Here is a 24,057-nt window from a genome sequence, read left to right as displayed (position 1 = left end):
CCATTCGGCCCTTCGAGCCAGCACCGCCATTCATTGTGATCATGGCTGATCGTCCCCAATCAATAACCCGTGCCTGCCTTCTCCCCATATCCCTTGATTCCACTAGCCCCTAGAGCTCTATCTAACTCTCTGTTAAATCTATCCAGTGATTTGGCCTCCACTGCCCTCTGTGGCAGGGAATTCCACAAATTCACAACTCTCTGGGTAAAAAGTTTTTTTCTCACCTCAGTCTTAAATGGCCTCCCCTTATTCTAAGACTATGGCCCCTGGAACATCTTTCCTGCATCTAGCTTGTCCAGTCCTTTTATAATTTTATATGATTCTATAAGATCCCCCTCATCCTTCTAAACTCCAGTGAATACAAGCCTAGTCTTTTCAATCTTTCCTCATATGACAGTCCCGCCATCCCAGGGATCAATCTTGTGAACCTACGCTGCACTGCCTCAATCACAAGGATGTCCTTCCTCAAATAAGGTGACCAAAACTGTACACAATACTCCAGATGTGGTCTTACCAGAGCCCTATACAACTGCAGAAGAACCTCTCTACACCTATACTGAAATCCTCTTGTTATGAAGGCCAACATTCCATTAGCTTTCTTCATTGCCTGCTGTACCTGCACGCCAACTTTCAGTGACCGGTGTACAAGGACACCCAGGTCTTGCTGTACCTCCCCCTTACCTAACCTAACCTCATTGAGATAATAATCTGCCCCCTTGTTTTTGCCACCAAAGTGGATAACCTCACATTTATCTATATTATACTGCATCTGCCATGCATCTGCCCACTCACTCAACCTGTCCAGGTCACCCTGCGACATCCTAACATCCTCTTCACAGTTCACACTGCCATCCATCTTCGTGTCATCCGCAAACTTGCTAGTGTTGCTCCTAATTCCCTCTTCCAAATCATTAATATATATGGTAAACAGTTGCGGCCCCAACACCGAGCCTTGCGCCACTCCACTCGCCACTGCCTGCCATTCTGAAAAGGACCCGTTCACTCCTACTCTTTGCTTCCTGTTTGCCAACCAATTTTCTATCCACGTCAACACCCTACCCCCAATACCATGTGCTCTAATTTTAGTCACCAGTCTCCCATGCGGGACCTTATCAAAGGCTTTCGGAAAGTCTAGATACACTACATCCACTGGCTCCCCTTCGTCCATTTTACTTGGCACATCCTCAAAAAATTCCAGAAGATTAGTCAAGCATGATTTTCCATTCATAAATTCCTTTCATAAATTGGGTAACGGTAGAGTTTTTGTGTACAGTGCCAGAGACCCGGGTTCGATCCAGACTATGGGTGCTGTCTGTATGGAATTTGTACATCCTCCTGCATGCCAAAGGTTTGAAGGTTAATTGGCTATGATAAAATTGTCTCAAATGTGTAGGATAGTGCTTGTGTACAGGGTGATCACTGGTCGGAGTGGACTCGGTGGGCCGAAGGGTCTTGAAGGAAAATTTGCTGCAATCCACATTAATTAGTTGAAGCAGGCATTAGCTTTGAGTCTGACCCAGAAGTTTTCAGACGAGTCTGATGAATGGTCTCGACCTGAAACGTCACCCATTCCGTCTCTCTAGAGATGCTGCCTGTTCCACTGAATTGCTGCTCCAGCATTTTGTGTCTGTCATAGTTTTAAAAGCACTGGCCTAGTAGTAGTTCCTGTAATAACTGGGACAAAGCTTGTGCTTTCCACACTTTGCTGGTGATGCGGAAAACATTTGTTTCTCCTACACACTTCCTTTGTGCACTATCTGAGGGGTAACCTTTTCACACAAAGGGTGGTGGGTGTATGGAACATGCTGCCGGAGAAGGTAGTTGAGGCTGGGACTATCGCTACGTTTAAGAAACATTTAGGCAGGTGCATGGATAGGACGAGTTTAGACGGATATGGGCCAAACTCAGGCAGGTAGGACTAGTGTAGATGGGGCATGTTGGCCGATGTGGGCAAGTTGGGCTGAAGGGCCTGTTTCCACACTGTAAGACTCTATGATTTTTATATCCAGAAACTTTTCTACCCCGTGTAGTCTGCATCTAAACAAATTATGCTTAAAATCACCACTCACTTTGCTATCAGAATCTTATTAAATGAAGACAATTGTTATTTCAATAATGGTTAATGATCTCAACAATGGCCTTGCTACATGCAGGGAAGGCATTTCGTCTTTCTCTTGGACAGTGACATCTTAAAGAACTTAGTTGGAAACGGTTTCAATGAGTAAAACAACCAGGCGATGGGTCTGGCTTATTGATGAAGTAAAGGGCATATCATGTGTTGAAAAGATAATTGTTTTTTTTCCCTTTGATTGGATATCTGTTTAACCAGGGTTACCATAAGCCAGGGAACTGTCCGATTCACCTCTACCCCATTGAAGATGTTAACATAGAAACATAGAGAAATAGGTGCAGGAGTAGGCCATTCGGCCCTTTGAGCCAGCACCGCCATTCAATATAATCATGGCTGATCATCTAAAATCAGTACCCTGTTCCTGCTTTTTCCCCATATCCCTTGATTAGATTTAGCCCTAAGAGCTAAGGGCTAAATCTAACTTTCTCTTGACTTTGTCTATGGGGAACTGATGCGTTAAGGGGCTGTCCCACTTGTGCGACCTAATTGGAGAGTTTAGAAGAGTTTAGGAGAGTATGAAAAACTGTCATGTTGAAGACCTCCTTCGACTATGTTGAAGACTAGCTTCGACTAGCTATGACTGGCTACCACTAACTTCGGGAAAATTGGACACCGAATAGTGGAGAGTGAAGACGACCTCCTTCGACCTCCCTTTGACCTCCCTTTGACCTCCCTTCGACTATGATGAAGACTATCTACGACTACCTTCGACTACCCTCGATTACCTACGACTAACATGCCGACCTACTATGACCTACTACGACTAAACCTACGAGTAAAAGAAGTGTCGATTTTTTCCATGGCGACCTTTTTTTATTTGCGGGCATTTTTCAACATGTTGAAAAATACGCCACGACCTACCTGAGGCCTCGAGTACACGGGGACTACTCTCGAGCTTGAAGGAGAGTTACAAAGATCTCTTACGACCTTGTGTCGACCACGCTGCGAGTATGAGTCGAGGGTAAACTCGCCAGAACTCGCAGATTAAGTTGCCCATGTGGGACAGCCCCTTAACAATGTTGGGAACTATATTCTACACTCTATCTTATCCTTAGCTCTATCTATGCCCTTGCTTTATCAAACGTGTTTGACCAGATTGTATTTATGTACGGAATATCTGATCTAGCATGCAAACAAAGCTTTTCACTGTACCTCACTACATGTGACAATAATAAGCCTAACCTAACCGAAGAGATTGAGTACAATTTTCATTTGATTACTAACAAGTGTATTTAAAGGACAATTAGTCTGCTTTGCCACACATTTTTTCAAGATATTTAGTGCCAAAAAAAAAAGAGATTTGTTAGCAGTTGAAATGAAAATAGCTGGCTGTATGCCACAAGGATGTAATCTGAGAAGTATTCAAATGACAGGCGGCACTGTGGAGCAGCTGCCTTACAGCGCCAGAGACCCAAGTTCGATCCTGACTACCGGTGTTGTCTGTACAAAGTTTGTACGTTCTCCCTGTGACGATGTGGATTTTCTCCAGATGCTCCCGATTTCTCCCACACCCCAAAGACGTACAGGTTTGTAGGTAAATTGGCTCTGGTATACATTGTAAATTGTCTGTAGAATAATGCTCGTGTACGGGGTGATCGCTGGTCAGTGCTGAGTCGGTGGGCCAAAGTGCCTGTTTCCTGCTCTGTATCTCTAAAGTCTAAAGACAGTCAGCCAGGAGTTAATCTTCTCTGATGATCAGTCTAGTGTGTACATCAACTGCAGCTTTTTTTCTTCGCATAGACTGAATAGCTTTGACCTTAAAATTCAGGGTATTGCAGGATGGAGCGGTGAATCAAGAAGGCAGTGAACATTCAGTAAAACTGCAACTGCAAGCTGACTCAGTACTCTGGCCAGTCTGCTGAAAGACCGGGCTTCGAACTGCTCGTCTTGTAGATGCAATTACTGAGAAATAGCAAAAAAAAATATTTAAAAACAATGATTTAAAAACACTATTGCAATCTGAACCTGCAAGATAACGTGGCACTTCAAGATGCCTTTGGTCAATGAAGATAGAAGCAGTGTGCCGTATTCTCGCCTCTGTGGCTCGAGAGAAGAAGTTCTGACTGCCGACTTTTCAAAGATTCGGTATTTCATCCGGTTCCTCGAATTCCTCCATTACCTTGGAAGCATCTACAAGATGATGAAGAAGAAACTGAGGTCTGGACCCTCCTCACTGTGTCACAACATCGCAGTATTGAGAATTATATAATGCAGAGCAAAAATATAGGATGCCTATAGTTAATCTGGGAATTGCTATAAATATCAATGTCTCTCAATATACAGAACTCTCTGCATTCTCACTATAATGGATTAGTGCAGATCGTGTTGATAATGCTGCATTGCCAAGGGACGTTTAGTTCAAGGGCATTAACTGCAGCAGATGCTATGGAATGTGTTGGGTTTCATTCAGGTGCTAACCTTGCTGTTTGCTTTTGTGTTAATGAAATGTGCTTAGAACATACCTGTAATATTTTAATAATTATATTAGAGAAATCACTCACTACTAATGAAAGTTAGATATCTGCAGACTGCATTTACCAATATCAGCAATGTCAGCATTTACTTTCAGAAATATTGTGTCCACTGGTTTCTCAGATAATGAAGCAAATAAGAATGTAATTTTATGGCTATGACAAATTCAAAATATTAAAAACACAAGCCACCAGTGAGAAAAATGTATACATCATTTGTTTTTTTTCCGTAAAATGGACACCAGCCAAGGGGTTAGACAAAATGCAGCGCAGCTAGTAGAGCTGCTGTCTCTTAGTGCAAGAGACCCTGGTTCGATCCTGAGCTTGGGTGCTGTCTGTGTGGAGTTTATATGTTCTCTCTTGGACCACGTGGGTTTAATCCTGCTACTGCGGTTTCCTCCCACATCCCCAAAGACGCTTCTGTAAATTGCCCCTAGTGTGTAGGGAGTGGATGCGAAAGTGGAATAACATAGAACAGTGTGAACTGATGATGAACACGACATGCTGGAGTAACTCAGCAAGTCAGGCAGCATCTCTGGAGAAAACGAATAGGTGACGTTTCGGGTTGGAACCCTTCTTCAGACTGCGAGTGCGTACCAGTGAACATTGGTAGGCATGGACTCAGTGGGTCGAAGGGCCTGTTTCCATTGCTGATTTCTTAAGATCAGACATTAGATGCTGAAATCGGTCACATCTTCGCCTCAGATGTGGAATAATAATAATACTGACACAATATTTACAAGTTACATTCCTTGGTCTCCGTGTTGGAAAGATTCCAGGACCCGTCTTGGAATCTTTCAATTTCATGCTGTGAAATTGTCCCTCAACAGCTTCCAGCAATCTGAATTCTGATTGCTACAATCGCCATCTTTCCATTCCCTCCACAGATGTTGCCCGACCCACTGTTACTCCAGCACTTTGTGTTTGTTCACAGTTCTGCAGTTCCTTGCATCTCCATACTTGTAAAACAGACTAAAACAAATTATATTAAATATAATATAATAAAATATAATTGAATGTAACTGATTTATCAAGGATATTTCAACTTTAAATTTATGCTTATGGGAGATGCTCTGAAAAGGGCTCTCTATTTTGTACCAAAATTGCAACCAAAAAGTCATAGTTTAAGTAAACATTGCACGGATAATTCTCAGCCATATGATATGAATGTGACTTTAACATTGCATTCACAATGTGGCATGAACTGTTTAAAGGTTAATTTTAGAAAGGTTTGTACACTTGTCCTGTACGTCTGGGATTATTACAATACAACTTCTTCCTCTGTTGCAGAGCTGAAAAGACAGAAGTATTGAATGAAGATTTGCTTCAGGTAACATTTGTTCATCCATTTTGCATGATGACACCACAGCAGGATCGTTCATGCATCCGGGCATCCCACTACAATTATACTAAAAGTATCATCGAATACTCTCAACCCAATACTATTGTCTGACACAGAACATCTAATCCCTTTTAATTTCCAGTTTATTCATCCTCATAAACCGAGCCTTGCACTGTTCAGGTGTCCGTTATAAACAGCAGTAAAACCAGTTTGCTTGAAGCAGAGCCAATCAGACAAAGAGCACAAGATGTGAAGTTAATGACAATTTTCTAAACTATTTGTTATCACCTCCTTAATCACTTGTTTTTGCAAAAATCCATTAACCCTTGATTTCTTTTTGATCTATTTTTGTAATGATACAGTCCAGCAAATTCTCCTCTAACTGTGTAAAACCCATGTACCATTTAATGTACATCTTCTGGTTTGTTTAATGTGCTCTGAAGTTAACAATTGGACAAAGTCTTTCCACAAGATTTCTAATCAAATATCCAAACAAAGCCCTAACAATATACAATTCCACGCCGTTAGCTTTCCAGATTACTTGCTGGCCCTGCATACTAGTCTTCTGTCACTCATGCATCTTAGACCTCTGTAATCTCTCAACATTTAGGAAATATGCTTGTTTTTATTTTCATTTTCTTTATTAAAAATAAACTATCTACAGACTGTACCTTTCATTCCAGTATGGACCAGATTTTTTTTGCTATCAAATTATAGTTATTAAATTACTGAATTTTGTAATTATGACATGTATCTGTGTGTGTTGCGTTTACAGGCTTGGTAAGCTGCTGCAAGTAAGAATTTCATTGGTCCATTGTCGGTATTTATAACAGTTAAGCACTCTTGACTCTTGTAATCCATTTGCCAAATTGTTGTCCACTCACAACCTACCTGTATCCCTTTACAGGCTCCTATGTCCTCTCTTCACCACATATATTGATATGTTCCTTTGTATCATCAGCAATATCAGGCAGCCCTTTCTGTGCCTTCAGCAAATTCATCAGATAAAATGGAAAATAATTAAACCCCGGCCCCAATTCTTGCAGACACCACACCTTACATCTCTCCAGTCACAAATAGACCTATTTACCCAGAGATGCTGCCTGGCCCGCTGAGTTACTCCGGCACTTTGTGTCTATCTTTGGTGTAAACCAGCATCTGCAGTTCCTCCCTGCACTATTTATTTCTACTTTCTCTGTCATTTTAGGCAACTAATCTTGCAGCTGTTATTGCAGAAACTTATCATATACCTTCTGGAGATCCAAGTACATCAACTGATTTCACTTTGTCTACAGTGCATATTACTTAGTCATCCAACACAGAATCAGGCCCTTTGGCCCAACCAGTCCATACCAACCAGGATGCCCATCTGAGATAAACCTTTTCTATCCATGTATCAGTCCGAATGTCCTTTAAATTCTGTTACAATATCTGCCTCAACTACCACGTCTGATAACTCGTTCCCTAAACCCACCACCCTCTGAGTGAAAAAGTTGCTCCTCATGTTCCTATTAAATGTTGTCCCTCTCACCTTAAGTCTACGTCCTTCGGTTCTTGATTCCCTAACCATGGGTACAAGAGTCTGCAAAGGATTCCAATGAAGGATTCACACAAAACATTGACTTGGCCTAATTACCTTGAGTTTATTTCCAAATGAACTGCTGCAACATCTTTAATAGTAGCTTCCAATATTCCCCCATTGTCCGATGTTAAGTTAACAACTCTGTAGTTCCCTGCCTTTACTCCCCATTCTGTTTTGAATCTCCAATTTTGCAATCTAATGGAATCTTCCCCGAATATGGAGAATTTTTGGAAAATTAAATCCATGCGTCAGCTTTTAAAACCTAAAGGATGATGTCAGTCAGTATCACAGCTGGATCAATTTGCTCAGAACTACTTTCTCAGGATGATAAGTTTCCTGAGTTCCTCCTTGTGGGACATAGGCCCACTGAGTCCGCTCCGACCAGCAGTCACCCCGTACACTAACACTATCCAACACACTAGAGTCAAATTTTTTTTTTACCCAAGCCAATTAACCTGCAAACCTGTACGTCTTTGGAGTGTGGGAGGATACCAGAGTACCCAGAGAAAACCCACGCGGACACAGGGAGAACATACAAACTCCACACAAACAGCACCTGTAGTCAGGTTTGAACCCGGGGCTCTGGCACTGTCAGGTAGCAACTCTGCCACTGTGCCACCCCTATCACTCAAGCCAATGTAATATATTGAGAGTTTTAGTTTAGTTTAGTTTATTGTCACATGTACCAAGGCACAGTGAAAAGCATTTGCTGCATGCTAACCAGTCAGCGGCAATACAATACATGATTACAATTCACAGTCATTCATTCACAGTGTACACATAGCATAGTTAATGAATGAAATGTTACTGCAGGAGTCGAGATTTGAAAGAGTGGAGCGATTATAATGCATGATTGCAGATCCACTTCTGTAACTAACACAGAAAGAGTCGGCTGGATTCGACGCCATCAGTTGTCTGTGCCGTTCACGGTGAGCTATTTTAGGTCACCTCTTTATTGCGGTTAGGAAGGATAAATTATGCTTGAGCTAGGCTGCAGAGTTGACGCACTCGTGGCAGAATTTGATTGTCTTTACTGCAGAAAGTAACCTTGACATGCCGTCAAATACTTGGGAAATGAAAACTACCATATGTTTGAAGTGGAGATTTAAAATCCCCAAATCAATATTACAGAATTAATTTACTGAGCTGCACAGTGACACAGCGGTAGAGTTGCTGCCTTACAGCGCCAGAGACCCAGGTTCGATCCTGACTATGGATGCTGTCTGTACAGAGTTTGTACTTTCTCCCTGTGACTAGGTGGGTTTTCTCCAGGTGCTCCGGTTTCCTCCCACACTCCAAAGACAGACAGGTTTGTGGGTTAATTGGCTTTGGTGAAATTGTAAATTGTCCCCAGTATTTAGGATAGTGCTGGTGTCGCTGGTCGGCACAGACTCGATGGGCTGAAGGGCCTGTTTCTGCTCTGTATCTCTAATGTCTAACGTCTAAAGTACGTTGTTTAATATGAAATGTGAGCAGAAGAAAACAATCTATTTGCATCCCGTTCGGTTTATGTGATTTTGATTTTGTTTTCACTGTAAAAACCTTTTCATTAAACAGGTGGAGAAACGTCTAGAGTTGGTAAAACAAGTCTCGCACAGCACTCATAAAAAACTCACAGCATGTCTCCAGGGACAACAAGGTGTGGACGGAGACAAACGATCCGTACGTTTCCATTAATTACTGTCCACTGAATCGACCGACCGTATATGCATGAGCGAGCCTCGGAGAAATGAATTGTAAATGGATGTTAACCCAAACTCTTTGCCAAACTTTTCTTCGCTTGTTTGGTAACCCAGAACATTGTTGTAGATGCAGATGCATTTTATTCTCAAATGAAAGGAGTCCCACTCAATGACACACACACAGTGCTGCAATAACTCAGCGGGTCAGGTAGCCTCTCTGGAGAGCATGGATAGGGGCGACACAGTTGCTGCCTCCCACCACCGGAGACCCGGGTTCGATCCTGACCATGGGTGCTGTCTATACGGAGTTTGTACGTTCTCCCTGTGACCCTGTGAGTTTTCCCCGGGTGGTCTAATTTCCCCCCACGTTGCAAAGACCTGCAAGTTTGTATGTAATTGGCTTCTGTAAATTGTCCCTGTGTGTGTGTAGGATTGAACTAATGTAGTGGTGATTGTTTGTTGGCGTGGGTTCGGTGAGCTCAGGTGTTTGTTTCCATGCTGTATCTCTAGACTAAGATAAACTAAAGTGATGCTTCAGGTCAGGAACCATCTTCAGAGGGAACCAAAACGTCACCTATCCATCTTCTACAGAGGTGCTGCCTGACCTGCTGTGAAATCAAGAAATACAAGACTAGTGCAGGAATGTAAAAGCTATTGAACAGATGGCCTATTTATGCTTCCATTTAATGTTTATTTTTGTTCTGATTGAGACATATGACTAATTAGCAACAGATTGGAGGAGCAAGGAACTGCAGGTGCTGGAATCTTGATCCAAGCACAAAGTGCTGGAAGAAGTCAACAAGTCAGGCAGCATCTGTGCCGGCAATGGGCAGACCATGCTTTGGGTTGGGACCCTTCATCAGACCACAGATGCTGCCTGACCTGCTGAGTTTCTCCAGCACTTAGCGTTTTTCTTAATGAGCAGCAGATATGGTTCGATCATTCTATACTGTTCTAGGGTGGCGTAGTGTCGCAACTGATCTCAAGTACTGTCTGTGTGGAGTTTGCACGTTCTCCCTGCGACTGTGTGGGTTTCCTCCGGGTGTTCCAGTTTCCTCCCACATCCCAAAGATATGTGATCACTGGATATTACATCCCCATAGATTCTATTCTATGCACCTGGAAAATATCATTTTAACGTTTGCAATTTTAAAGAAGAATATTCTCCTGAAATGTTGATTTATAATGGTCGTGACTTGCCTGCTTTTCCTGCAGCTGTAATATTTTGTTTTAAAATTAACATCTTATTGGATGGAATTAATTGTAAATTTAATAAGCGATTTATTATCAATTAGTTAAAGATCAAATGATGGAAGGTTTTTAAAAAAGTGGTAGCAAAGTTACCAAATGCAACAGTAAATAGTGGCCAGCGAACATTTACTTATCTGAACAGAATTACATCTCGTGATAGAAAATAAAGGAATGTCACAGCGGTAGAGTTGCTGCCTCACACTGCCACAGACCCGGGTTCGATCCTGACTACGGGTGCTGTGGGTACGGAGTTTGGTACGTTCTCCCTGTGACTGCGTGGGATTTCTCTGGGTGCTCCGGTTTCCTCCCACGCTCCATAGATGTACAGGTTTGTAGGTTATTTGGCTTCAGTAAAATTGTAAATTGTTCCTATTGTGCAGGATAGTGCTAGTGCACGGGGTGATCACGGCTCGGCGCGGCTCGGCGCGGACTCGCTGGGCCGAAGGGCCTATTTCCACGCTCTATCTCTAAATTCTATAGTCTATAAAGACACAGGGTATTAGCTACATTATCCTGCCTGGTAATCACAGCCGATCAGATCTAATTATAAATCATGTTGATCATGCCTACAGAAGAAGCTGCCATTAACAACATTGGCACAATGTTTAGTGGAAGGGTCTACAATTCTGGGTGAAGACTCTTTGCTGGGGTAAGCCATTTATATATTTGATTTGACATTGTAGATTCGATACAAATGATCTAAAGGGCCTGTCCCACTTATGTGACTTTTTCAGCGACTGCCGGCACCCGTCATAGGTCGTTGCAGGTCGCTGAAAATGTTCAACATGTTGAAAATTCAGCGGCGACCAAAATGACGCTACGACTCTTTGGGCGACTGAGGAGACGACTCACGACTATACAGGCGACATCCTGGTGACATGTCGCGGGGTGAAGCCTGTATGGTCATGAGTAGTCGCCCAAAGAGTCGTACCTTGTTCTGGACGCCGCTGGATTTTCAACATGTTGAAAAGGTCGCGCAAGTGGGGCCGGCCGTTATTCGTATTGAATACATCTGCTAACTAATGATATTTATATTCCAAAAGGAAAGAAGAGTTGTTTGATATTAATCTGTGTTGTTTACAATATTAATACTGGGAAGTTTGAAGGTTTCATGACTGGTTTATGTGCAGCACTCAGAGAGTAGCAATAATATGCTCCCTGAAATTGTAGAGTATATTGAAACTCAGATATTTCACACTTCCTCAGCTTAAACAAGCATGTGTTCAGGTGGTCCTAGAAACACAGAAAATAGCTGCAGTAGGCCATTCAGCCCTTTGGACCAGCACCGCCATTCAAAATGCTCATGGCTGATTATCCAAATCAGTACTCCATTCCTGCTTTCTCCCCATATCCCTTGATTCCATTGGCCCTGAGCTGTATCTAACTCTCTCTCAAAAATATCCTGTGAATTGGCCTCCACAGCCTTCTGTGCCAGAGAATTCCACAGATTCACAACTCTCTGGGTGAAATGTTTTTTCCTCAACTCAAATGGCCTACCTTTTATTCTTAAACTGTGACAACCCCTGATCTGGACTCCCCCAACATCAGGAGCATTTTTCCTGTCTCTAGCCTGTCCAAACCTTTAGGAATTGTATATGTCTCTTTCAAGTTCCCTCTCATCCCTCTGAATTCCAGTTGAATATAAGCCCAGTTGACCCATTCTTTCATCATATGTCAGTCCTGCTATCCCGGGAATTAAACTGGTGAACCTACGCTGCACTCCCTCAATAGCAACAATGTCTTTCCTCAAATTAGGAGACCAAAACTGTACATAATACTCCTGGTGTGATCTCACCAGGACCCTGTATAACTGCAGTAGGACCTCCTTGCTCCTATACTCAATCCGCTCGCAATGAAGGCCAACATGTCATTCACTTTCTTCACTGCCTGCTGTACCTGCATGCTTACTTTCAGTGACTGATGTACAAGCACACCCAGGTCTCATTGCACCTCCCCTCTTCCTAATCTGACACCATTTAGATAATAATCTGCCTTCTTGTTCTTGCCACGAAAGTGGATAACCTCACATTTATCCACATTATACTGTATCTGCCATGCATCTGCCCACTCACCCAACCTATCCAAGTCACCCTGCAGTCTCATAGAATCCTCCTCGCAGCTCACACTGCCACCCAGCTTTGTGTCATCCGCAAACTTGGAGATGTTACATTTAATTCATTTAATTCAATTAATTCCTTTGTCTAAATATGGTCCAAATCATGGTTCAACGGTAAATTTAATAAGCAGTCTTTTTTTGTGCAATATTCACTGGTACACCGCTCCTGAAACCCCGAAACAGTTAAACATCATTATTTTGTTCTCCCGTCACGTAACGCGTTTGTTTGTGTACAAATAATGAACTGGTAATAAGAAATTCTGGAATAGAAATTGTTGAGATACGGTCTGATTAAATAATATACTACAACTGGATGTGTGGTAAGTTACCTGAGCTGAACGGCCATTTTAATCAATTCATCTTTATCTGTGACGGTTCTGTGCCTGTTAAACTTCAAAAATATTACTCAAGATAAGAGATCAAAGGACAAGAGGGACGTCACAATGGCGCAGCGGTAAAGTTGCTGCCTTACAGCGCCAGCGATCCGGGTTCAATCCTGACTACGGGTACTGTCTGTACGGAGTTTATTCGTTCTTCCTGTGACCACGTGGGTTTTCTCCGGGTGTTCTGGTTTCCTCCCAAATCCCAAAGACGTACAGGTTTTCAGGTTAATTGGCTTCCGATAGGTGCCCCTAGTATGTAGGATGCAAAAGTAGGATAGCAAAGAACTAGTGTACAGGTGATCGATGGTCTGTGTGGACTCAGTGGGCCGAAGGGCATGTTTCCACGCTGTTTCTCTAAACTAAACTAAACCAAACTAAACTAGCAACAGGTCAAGTGATCTATTTGACTGTTGAATAGTGTGAAACTAAAATAGAGTGGTTTTCAGTAACCATGTCAATGTGTGATGGCTCTACTTCAAAAATGCCTTGAGATTTGCTATCCTGTTGTGTGGTCAGACATACACCAGCAGTTTCAGGCGTGTAATGGTCTGGAGCTTAACCATAATTCCCAAGCTGGCAGCTTTGTAGTTAGTTTTGGGTTGCATCACCCAAAATTAAACATGAAAGTTCAACACGGTGCACAGTTTCAAAGCCCGTTTTCAATCAGATTCACCCAGGATGATGCGTTCTGTTAGCTTTGGCCAAAGTCTTGGCTGCAGCTTGGAGCGGCTGGATCTCCATGGGTGATATTTGAACAAAACAACAAGAGTTACACTGTATGTGCAGTCACAACTAAAATCAAGCCAATGAACTGTGGCCTTGCTGTAGGGACTCGTTCTCATCCCATTGAAAGGTCTTGTCAGACCTTGTCATATGTTGTAATAAAGTGCCCATGCAGAGAAATGTACATTCAAATCATTCTCTAGACACGTCCTGTGCATCAGTTTGCATCTGACAATTTCTGTTAAATCTAAAAGAGAAATGTAGAAGCAATGGGGAAGCTTGATGTTGTCAAGCCTGAAAGGATTCAGTGAAGATGTTGTCAAGCCTGAAAGGATTCAGTGAAGATGTTGTCAAGCCTGAAAGGGTTCAGAGAAGATTAAAGGGCCTGTCCCACCTAGGCGATTTTTAAGGTGACTGCCAATTACTAATCTGTCGCCACACGGTCACTGGGGTGTCGCCTGTATGTTTGTGAGTTGTCTCCAAAACTTCCATAACTTTCCTATAATGGGCTGAGCAGAACTGTATCAAGATTAATAAGTGGTTCTCTCATAAGTGAAGAGTGTGTTCTTGATCTCCCAACCTTCCTACCTAGTGGTCATGGGTTTTTTTTTTGTTTGCATTTTCTCTATATTTGTAAAGCTGTGACACTTTATTCTGCATTCTGGTGGCACAGTAAACATGCAAACTCCACACAGACAGCACCCGAAGTCAGGATCGAACCCTGGTCTCTGGCGCAGTGAAGCAGCAGCTCTACCAGCTGTGCCATTCTGCTGTCCTCACATTAAGAGTTATTAAAAAGTTGAACTCAATGTTGATATCTTCTGAAATGTTCAAGTCAAATATCCTGCTGACTAACACTTGTCCCACAGAACTGAAGCGGTTTGAACATTTGTGTAGAACAGAGTTATTGTTGAACCAATAACGTAGATTATTGGTGAAGATGATGAGATGTCCACCTGCATGTTTATCACTTATTTATTCACGTACCATTTCAATTGTCCACAATGTACTTTGTCAATAGCTTGTTGAACCCGCATTTGGCTAAAAGGGACTGATTAAAAATCTCCTGAATATACCTCCGGCTTCCCTTGCACGAAAAAGGGAATGTATCCAAGCTACAAAAATGTTTCTGTTGCTTCTGGAAGGTTAAAAACATGCAGATGGAATCCCAGTCGCTTTTTGATTAAAGCTAAAATGAAATGGAGAGTAAGAGAAGAACATGTTTCATCAGGGCACAGTTTACTTTATTGTTACTTGCGATGATACAAACATGACCTCTGTCCTTCTGTTATGCAGGAAGATGCTGAAGATGTGTGGAGACACAGAGGATAGACTAGCCCAGGAACTCATCCTGTTTGAGCAACAGATAGAAAGGGATGTCATTGAGCCATTGTTTGTGTTAGCTGAGGTAAGGAATGCTCTCAAATGTTCGTGGAGGTCCAGTTCCCTATCGTCTTTTTGAAGATAGACACAAAATCCCTCTCTCTCCGTCCTGCCCCCACACTTGTTCTCCGACTAGTTGAACTGTCCTCTTGAATAATTTTACTGATAGTATGCCTCGTTGTCACCTGCCCTCAGCTAACAATGAACCATTCGACATTTCCTTAATCGTCTGCTATGTTGGAAAATTCTCCAGCATTTTGCGTCTATCTTTGCGCCAACATTTTCCAACGACGCACGGGTTTGTAGGTTAACTGTAAATTGTCGCTAGCGTGAAGGGAACGGATGTGAAAGTGGGATAACATTGAACTCATGTATACGGGTGATCAATGTTTGGCGTAGACTCGGTGGGCGGAAGAGTTTGATTCCATGCCATATCTCTAAACTAAACTAAACTAAACACAGCCGTCCCTGCATTAACATGTTCCCTGGAATAACTCTACGCATACATCATCCCATGGAGTTACGCTGGGCATTTGGGGGAACACGGACAGAATTCTCGCCCAGTCATCATTTGGAATATGGATTCTTTATCATAACACATTTATACTCCAGTATTAGATAGCACATTCAGCTACATTTACACCTAAATAATGTAACTGTTGCGATGGCCTTACCTTCACATTGTCTTTGTTTGGAATCTTCAGTTGAGAGTTTACAACATTAAACATGCCTTATCTGTTTCTACGCAGCTAGAAGATTCTGTATGAACAAAGAAAAATACAACAAATTATATTTGTTTCTGTTCTTTTAGGTGGACATCCCCAATATCCAAAAACAGAGAAAACATTTAGCAAAACTAGTATTGGACATGGACTCAGCTAGAACACGGTAAGTTTGAGTACTTCTTATTCTTAAGTTCTTTTCCAAAAGCAAAAAGAGTGAGTTGGTCTTGAATGGAGGAGAAGGAGGAGGAGGAGGAGGAGGAGGAGGAGGAGGAGGAGGAGGAGGAGGAGGAGGAGGAGATACTAGTGTGCACTGGCATGGCAGAACTAACTGCCAGAGTAATCACCAGTGGGTTGATCAGGAGGATGTAGGTGTAACTGCAAAAAGCTACAATATTCTCCCGAAAAGCTGGAGGCAAAAATTAAAGCTTTGTTGTATTTGCACAGTGGGGTGTGCAGGGAAGCAGCATGGTGGCACAGTGGTAGAGTTGCTGCTTTACAGTGCCAGAGACCCTGGTTCGATCCTGACTACAGGTGCTGTTTGTACGGTGTTTAAATTGCATCAATTAAAACTTGATCTTTCTTCATCACTTTTAGATATAAAATACAGTTTCCCACATACCAGTATTTTAAGAGATCATTCTTTCTTTAAAATAACATTGTAGACTGAAGAAGGATCTCGAACCGAAACATCGCCAATTCCTTCTCTCCATTGATGCTGCCTTACACTGACTCATCCAGCATTCTGTGTCTACCTTGTAATCATATATTCTTTCCGCTGACTGGATAGCATGCAACAAAAAGCTACCCTGGTACACATGACAATCATAAACTAAACTAAATAATAGGTGTTTTCTAGTGTTATTTTTTAATATAACATGAGGTACGCCTTTCCAGGAAGATTATGGGCAACCAGGTTAAATGTGTTAATCTTCATGCCTTGATAAAGGATCCCATTTCACATACTTGACTTAAAACTAGTGAGAAGATCCGAAGTTTGGAGTCTGAAAGTTGCTATTCATTAGCACAGTAAATTCTTTGCATAGCAAAGAAAAAGCTGGAAGCTGAAAACGCAACATTTATTTCTGATAATGTTACCTATGTTTCTTTTCATTCCATTTCGGTTGTCGAACTATAACTTTGACCAGATTCCAATCCAGGGAATCGGTTTTCTTTATCTCTCCTGAGGACGTTTCAGGAAATGAGTTGAACTCATTCTGTCAGTGGCCTGTATAAGGATATGTTGAAAAGTACTTTTGTAGTTGGTGTGTGGTGATTTATGGCATTGAAGGCATGGACTAAAGGCACTCCCCAACTGACATTATATGAAATCACTCCCAGGGTATTTATTCTGTTAAAAAAACAAGTATGTTTAAATCTTTGAACTTTAAGTGACTGGAATTTCAGTGTAGGCATGTAGATTTGGAATATCCTTATCTGTGTGTGGCTGATAAAATTGCAAAGTTATAGAATTAGCAGTGAAACTTCTATTTCTGGAAGATGTCAACCACAGCCCAGTGTGATCCGTCTACTCTGGTAAAGTACCTCAACAGCACATGGTGGCTGCACTAACGTGACACTCATCCTATTCCCTATCCCTCAACATCCTATGACCTGTTGAAGTGAGATTGCCAACTATTCCTTTGTGTATTGTGTCTGCTTGGGAGAAAGGTGAAGCGGTAGAGTTTCTGCCTTATGGTGCCAGAGACCCGGGTTCGATCCTAACCAAGGCTGCTGTCTGTATGGAGTTTGTACGTTCTCCCTGTGACCCAATGGGTTTTCTCCAGTATCCTCCCACATTCCAAAGATTTATAGGTTTGTAGATTAATTGGCTTCAGTAAAAATTGTAAAATGTCCCTGTTTTTTTAATTTATCAACAAATTTATTCAATTACTAAAAAATAATATTTACACTACAATAAAACAAACCAGAACCCACCAGCATAATACAATACAAACAAATAACCTAAATAATCTACTATACAACTATGTTACAATCCTTATTGAGGATGCATAGCTGTACCGGAAATCCCACAGGGTGCCCGTGGACAGGGTGCGCAGTCCCTTTCTTTTTTTTTTTTTTTTAATTTATTTATTAGAAGTAGACATATTATAAAATGTAGTTACATATTATAGTAAAAAAACTTTTCATATACATCAGTCATACATTATTAAAATTTTCCATTATCAATTACTTCTGCTTCTAGTGTTTTTATTTTTTATAGAAAGAGGGAAAAAGAGAGGGTAGAAAGTTACAAATAAAAAAGAAAGCAAAAAAAAACACAAAAAAAAAACACAACAGAAAAGCAAGGGAGGTGGAATGGGTTACCTGTAATACATCAATGGAGATAGGTTCGTAGGTTATAAAGTATAGCTTTTCATCTATTCCTGAGTTCAAGTTTCAGTTGGGTCCTCGTGCTGTGCCAATCTATCCCTTCAGATAGTTAATGAATGGAGCCCAAATTTTATGGAAAAGATCTTGTTTGTCCATTAAGACAAGTCTAATTCTTTCTAAGTATAGGGTCTCCGACATTTCCGTAATCCAGTCCCTTTCTAACCCCACCCAGGCACGGACGTACCCCCAGAATAAATTGTCCCTGGTGAGTAGGATAGTGCTAGTGTATGGGGCGATCGCTGATCAGTGCCGACTCGTCCTGTTTCCACGCTGTATCTCTAAAGTCTAAAGTTTAAATGATACGAACAGAGGGTTTCCTATGTGTATTATGTACGAAACAAAATCACAACCCAGTTGATGATGATGGAGATTGTGACTGTGTGGCCACAGGAAGTCTGCTTGGAAGAATGTGCTTGATCAGCCAAACAACATAAACTCTAAATTCTCATATATATTTAAACCAGTCTGTACGCAGTCATCCATTTACCATTTTTAAGGATGGAATAGCTAGCTGTCAGTTTCTATTGTCCAACCATCAATGCAAATGCTCCACAGCCCAGTGTGTAAAATGCAGTGAAAGTTATGACTTTGACACAGCATAACAGCCGAACCACTCAATCCAAATGCATTTTTCCAACAAGATTCAAGTTGAACCTAATGATTTTGAGGCCAGGTCATATTTGGTTTCGGTCTCAAACGACCACTGTTGAAAATGCAATCATGAGCACATTTCGAAAGGTGTGATGTGATATCTGCTGTACAGAGGAGAAGAAGCATGTTACTCCTTCCCAGAGCTAGCTAGCTCCATCTGCCATGTCAATGTAGTGAAGCTTACTGAACACTGGGGGTAAATACCACCAACCTGTCTCGGGAGGGAGATAGCGTACAGCGAGGCTTAGTTAATGATTTAGATAATTTAGAAAGCATTCAATCAGGATGCACCACAACATGGTTTGGAAACAACTCCAACCAAGACCCCAAGAAATAGCAGAGAGTTGTGGACATAGCCCAGACCATCATGCTAACCAACCTGCCTTCCATTGACTCCATCTACATTTCACGTTGCCTCGGCAACGCCACCAGCATTATCAAAGCCTGGTCTCAACCTGGTCACTCCTTCTTCTTTCCTCTCCCATCACACAAGAGTTATAGAAACTTGATAACGCATACCTCCAGATTTAGGGGCAGTTTCTTCCCATATGTTATCAGACAACTGAACCAGGAACTGCAGATGCTAGTTTATGCCAAAGATAGACACACAATGCTGGAGGAAATCAGTGGCTCAGGCTGTATCTCTGGAGAAAATGGAATAGGTGATGTTTCAAGTCGGGATCCTTCCTCAGTGTGAGGAAGGTACCATCGCAAATCGCTATTTATCCATTTTCTCCATAGATTACGCCTGACCTGCTGAGTTACTCCAGCGTTTCACGTCTTTCTTAACTTAAGTATGTATTTGGAAATAGTGTTTTTTGAAGGGGGAATCATGAAAATGTGTGTGGAAATAAAAATTGGTAAACTGAAAGCTGACACTATGGAATATGGACCGAGTGAACATTGCATAGCATGAAGGTCACGATAAAGAGGCTATTTTGCTTTCACTTAAAGTCCTTAATTTATCAACATTTCTCAAGATAACATTGAGAGCAGTTGAGTATGATGCTATTAAGCTTGTACAATGTAATCAAATGTAGTCGGGGCACCAAGGAATGTTTAATTTAGAAAAGGCAATACTCACATCAAGGAGCAAGAACCTTGATAAGATTCCAAGGTTTAGGGTACATGAAATAAGGTGAACCGATGCATTTGGCTAGAATTTATAAGTAACAATGTATTGAGCTTTTCCAAGTGAATCATATTAACAGATGAATGAATACACTTCTGATAGAGATTAAACAAACGTATGAACATCATCTCATCATACTTAATCTATCTAATCGCAAAAAACTATTATTTTAAGATATATTTTATGAAGTGAATCTAAGAATGGTTAAGGTACTCAGACTCACAGTGCTGAATGGGGGATATCTGGCAAACAGATTTAATGGGGATATGGGAATGAGTGATATGAGTGTGGCGACTTGTGATCAAACAGTCACTTGAAAGTAAATACAAAACCTCACACACGTCCCACCCCATCTGTCTCTCTGCTCCATTCCCAAACGCCACTGGGAGTTCAATGGTGGCACCATAGTCTTGCTGGTGCTCACTTGTGCTATCATTTTAATTTGCCTCTCTAGTCATATTATATCACTTTCAAATGTTTTAATAATAATAATAATACATTTTATTTATGGGCGCCTTTCAAGAGTCTCAAGGACACCTTACAAAAATTTAGCAGGTAGAGGAAAAACATGTAAGCAGAATGAAATAAATAGTAGAGACATGACTAGTACACAAAGTAAAGACAGAATACAATTCAAAACACAATATGAGGCAATTAATGCACAGATGAAAAGGGAGGGGGACGTGGGGCTAAGGATAGGCAGAGGTGAAGAGATGGGTCTTGAGGCGGGACTGGAAGATGGTGAGGGACACGGAATTGCGGATCAGTTGGAGGAGGGAGTTCCAGATATGGGGCCCCTTTAGTGAGAGGCTGGTGAATCTGTGGAATTCATTGCCACAGAAGACTGTGGAGACCAAGTGAATGGATATTTTTAAGGCGGAGATTAACAAATTCCTGATAAGTACGGGAGTCAGGGGTTATGGGGAGAAGCAGGAGATTAGGTTTGGGAGGGAAATGTAGACCAGTCATGATTGAATGGCGGCATGGACCTAATGGACTGAATGGCCTCATTCTACTTCTATAACGTATAAACTTATGAACTCATCAATGTTGCTTTATCGTAATGCTTAAAGAGGCTTGACTAAAACACAAAGAGCTGGAGGAACACAGTGGGTCAGGCCCGTCTGTGGAGGCAATGGTCAAACTATGTTTCTGGTTGTGACCCTTGTTCAGACTGTCATTGGATTATCAATGTTCTGTCTATCAATACTCAGACTGAGAGGCAATGTTAACCAGGAGTAAATCTGCATAAAGGCATTTAGACATAATTTGTTTAAAAGATAACTTAAGAATTTAAAAACCTAAGTGCCAAATAAATGTCCCTCAGATTATGGAAGAAAGCCAGATGTTGCTGCCAGATGTGTGGTAGAGACTTCCTTAAACAACGGCTAATGTGCTGATTAATGACTTCCAGAAAATGTTGTTGAGTTTGCCATTGGGACCACAGAACTATCTGTTGAATCAGCGTTTAGAATCACAGCATAGGAGTTTACTTTTCCTCCGATACTTTGCTGTATCAGGGGGAATGTGTCGTTGACTTTTACATTCTTTGGATGTTTGCTGCGTTTTTCCTTTGGGAGATTAATTACATTGGGTAAAGTCAGTGAGTGAGAATGGGAACTTTCTCCTTTCTCAGGATGTGTAAGTCACTAGCAAGGCTGGCATTTGTTGCAGGACCCTCGTTACTCTTGCAAAGGCACTTCACTAACCCATTTGGCAATCTATTAATAGTGAAGCAACTCAAGCCAAATTAGTATGAACTGCTTCTCTAATGAAGCAGATTGTATTATCTGACACACAAGTAGTTTCTTGGTCACTTTTATTGGTATTGGCTTTTTATTTGCATGTTTGTTAAAGTTATAATTGTTACCCTGATTACACGTCAAACTGGTATTATAATCTCATGGAAGGAAGCCATTCACAAAGCTATCGAATCAGGTTCTTCAGCTCAGTTGACCATGCTGACCATGAAATGGGCATTTACAATAATCATGTATTAATCCCATTTTATCTTCCCAAAATTCTCTCCCCAAGTTCTACCAATCATCTACACGCCCAAGGCCGACCAGCTACTAATCCACGTGACTTTGAGATATGGGAGGGAATTTGCAGGTCACAGGGACAGCACCAGTGGTCAGGATTCGAACTGGGTCATTGGACCTGTTTTAGATTCACCACTGTGCCACCTTCCACTCATTTGGTTCATGTCACCCCCCTGGAGAGTACTCCTATATGGCCCACGTCCCTTCTCCTTAACTCCTTGCATACCTGTAACTAATTCCCCTCATATATGTCCAACCACTACTATTTGATTCCTGTTGCCTTAAAGGGTAATTGACATCCGATAATGATCTGTGCACTAGGGGAAGAAATCAGTGCACTTGGAGGTAAACAATCTAGACATAGAGGGAAAGTGCAAATGTTGCACAGACAGCACCCAAGATCAGGATCAAACACAGGTGCCTTGAGGTATGGACAGCATTGCAAATGGCTGTGACCAGATTTAATCCAAAATCTCTTGATTGTCTACTTACATATCGACTGCTTTATCTGTTAAACAGTAATATCTTCTGCATGTGAGGCTCTCTCTGGCCTGCACTGATAATCCTTCCACCATCCCGCCACCCTCATGTCCACCTTCTGCCAATAAAGTGTTAGTGAAACAGTGTAAAGGCCACCCAATATTCCTCCAGTTTCCTACCACACTCCAAAGATGTACATGGTTGAGGTCAACAGGGTTCGATAAAATTGGTCAATTATCCCGACTGTGTAGGATAGGGCTAGTGTACGGGGTGATTGCTGGTCGGCACAGACTCGGTGGGCTGAAGGGCCTTTTTCCACGCTGTATCTCTGAAGTCCAAAGGCGAGGCGGGGTGTTAATAGGCAGATGCTTGGAACAGAGGCTGCAGATTAGAGCTGAAGATGTGCAACAGGAACACTGGAGTCATTAGTGTCTCACACCTTCTAACATAATCTCCAACCAGGAACCATACTACAACTCTTGATGCTATCTCAACAGTAATTTTAAGAAAAGACAAAGTGACTATAATGTTCATTATTCATTACAAGAAGAATGTGGAGGATTTGGAGATGATGCAGAAAGGTTTACCAGAATGCTGCCTGGATTAGAGGATATTAGTTATATCCATGTACTTCAGATAAGTACATGGATATGCAGGGAATGGAGGAATACGGATCACGAGCAGGCAGCGGAGATGGACCCAGCATCATGTTTATCATGGACGTTGCAGGTTGAAGAGCACGTCCTGTCCTGTTCTGTTCTGTTCTGTGATCTAAAACAGGAACTAACAGAAGCTCAGGGCTAGATAGGGCTCTTAAAAATAGCGGAGTCAGGGGATATGGTGAGAAGGCAGGAACGGGGTACTGATTGGGGATAATCAGCCATGATCACATTAAATGGCGGTGCTGGCTCGAAGGGCCAAATGGCCTACTCCTGCACCTGTTGTCTATTGCCTATTGGCATTTACAAGAATGAGAATCTTCTTTATCCAGTTTTTACCAACCCTAAAAAAGTTTGAGTTTGAGTTGGTCAAGATCATCCTCTCTTCTTGGAATTTAAATTGCCCACACAGTGAGGTCTGCAAAGCTGTTTGTGTTGTAAATGGCATGTGGAGCAGCTGTTCCAGTGACTCACAGCTTGGGGAATTGGTGTGAAGTACAAGGAAGAGGAGGTCCACTGCTGGCCCAGGCAGGCATCGCCCACACACCAGTTGGATTTTCAAGCTTAGTTCAGACATACTTTAATGAACCAGGACTCTAACAGCTGTGCTCTATTTGCCAATGGAAGCAGGAAACTCAGGCAAGGCTTTGGCCTTTCCAGTCAGCATCGAAACATTAATGGTCACCAACAAGAGAGAAAACTCTCTGTGAAGATAAAGGAAACTGTACAGTATGTAACTATGCTTCTTTCAGTACTGGTTGGTTTAGTTTAGTTTGGAGAAACAACGTGGAAACAGGCCCTTCAGGCTACCGGGTCCGTGCCGACCAGCGGTCCCCGCACACTAACACTATCCCACACACACACTGGGGACAATTTACAATTAACCTACAAAACTGTTCATCATTGGAGTGTG

At 41.9% G+C, this 24,057-nt stretch overlaps 1 protein-coding gene across 7 annotated transcripts in view; it reads left to right on the top strand.

Annotated features, from left to right (window-relative positions):
- Positions 1-24,057, top strand: part of arhgap44 (Rho GTPase activating protein 44) — a 188,205-nt gene that overhangs the window by 107,321 nt on the left and 56,827 nt on the right. For all 7 annotated transcript variants that reach the window (XM_033044040.1, XM_033044037.1, XM_033044039.1 and 4 more), the window contains exons 2-6: positions 5,893-5,932; positions 9,084-9,188; positions 11,032-11,108; positions 14,978-15,089; positions 15,876-15,952. In XM_033044040.1, coding sequence (XP_032899931.1) covers positions 5,893-5,932; positions 9,084-9,188; positions 11,032-11,108; positions 14,978-15,089; positions 15,876-15,952 — 411 coding nt within the window. The remainder of the gene's footprint in view (positions 1-5,892; positions 5,933-9,083; positions 9,189-11,031; positions 11,109-14,977; positions 15,090-15,875; positions 15,953-24,057) is intronic.

Source organism: Amblyraja radiata, chromosome 26, assembly GCF_010909765.2.
Source record: "Amblyraja radiata isolate CabotCenter1 chromosome 26, sAmbRad1.1.pri, whole genome shotgun sequence".
NCBI lineage: Eukaryota > Metazoa > Chordata > Chondrichthyes > Rajiformes > Rajidae > Amblyraja > Amblyraja radiata.
This window is presented reverse-complemented; position numbering and strand designations above follow the sequence as displayed.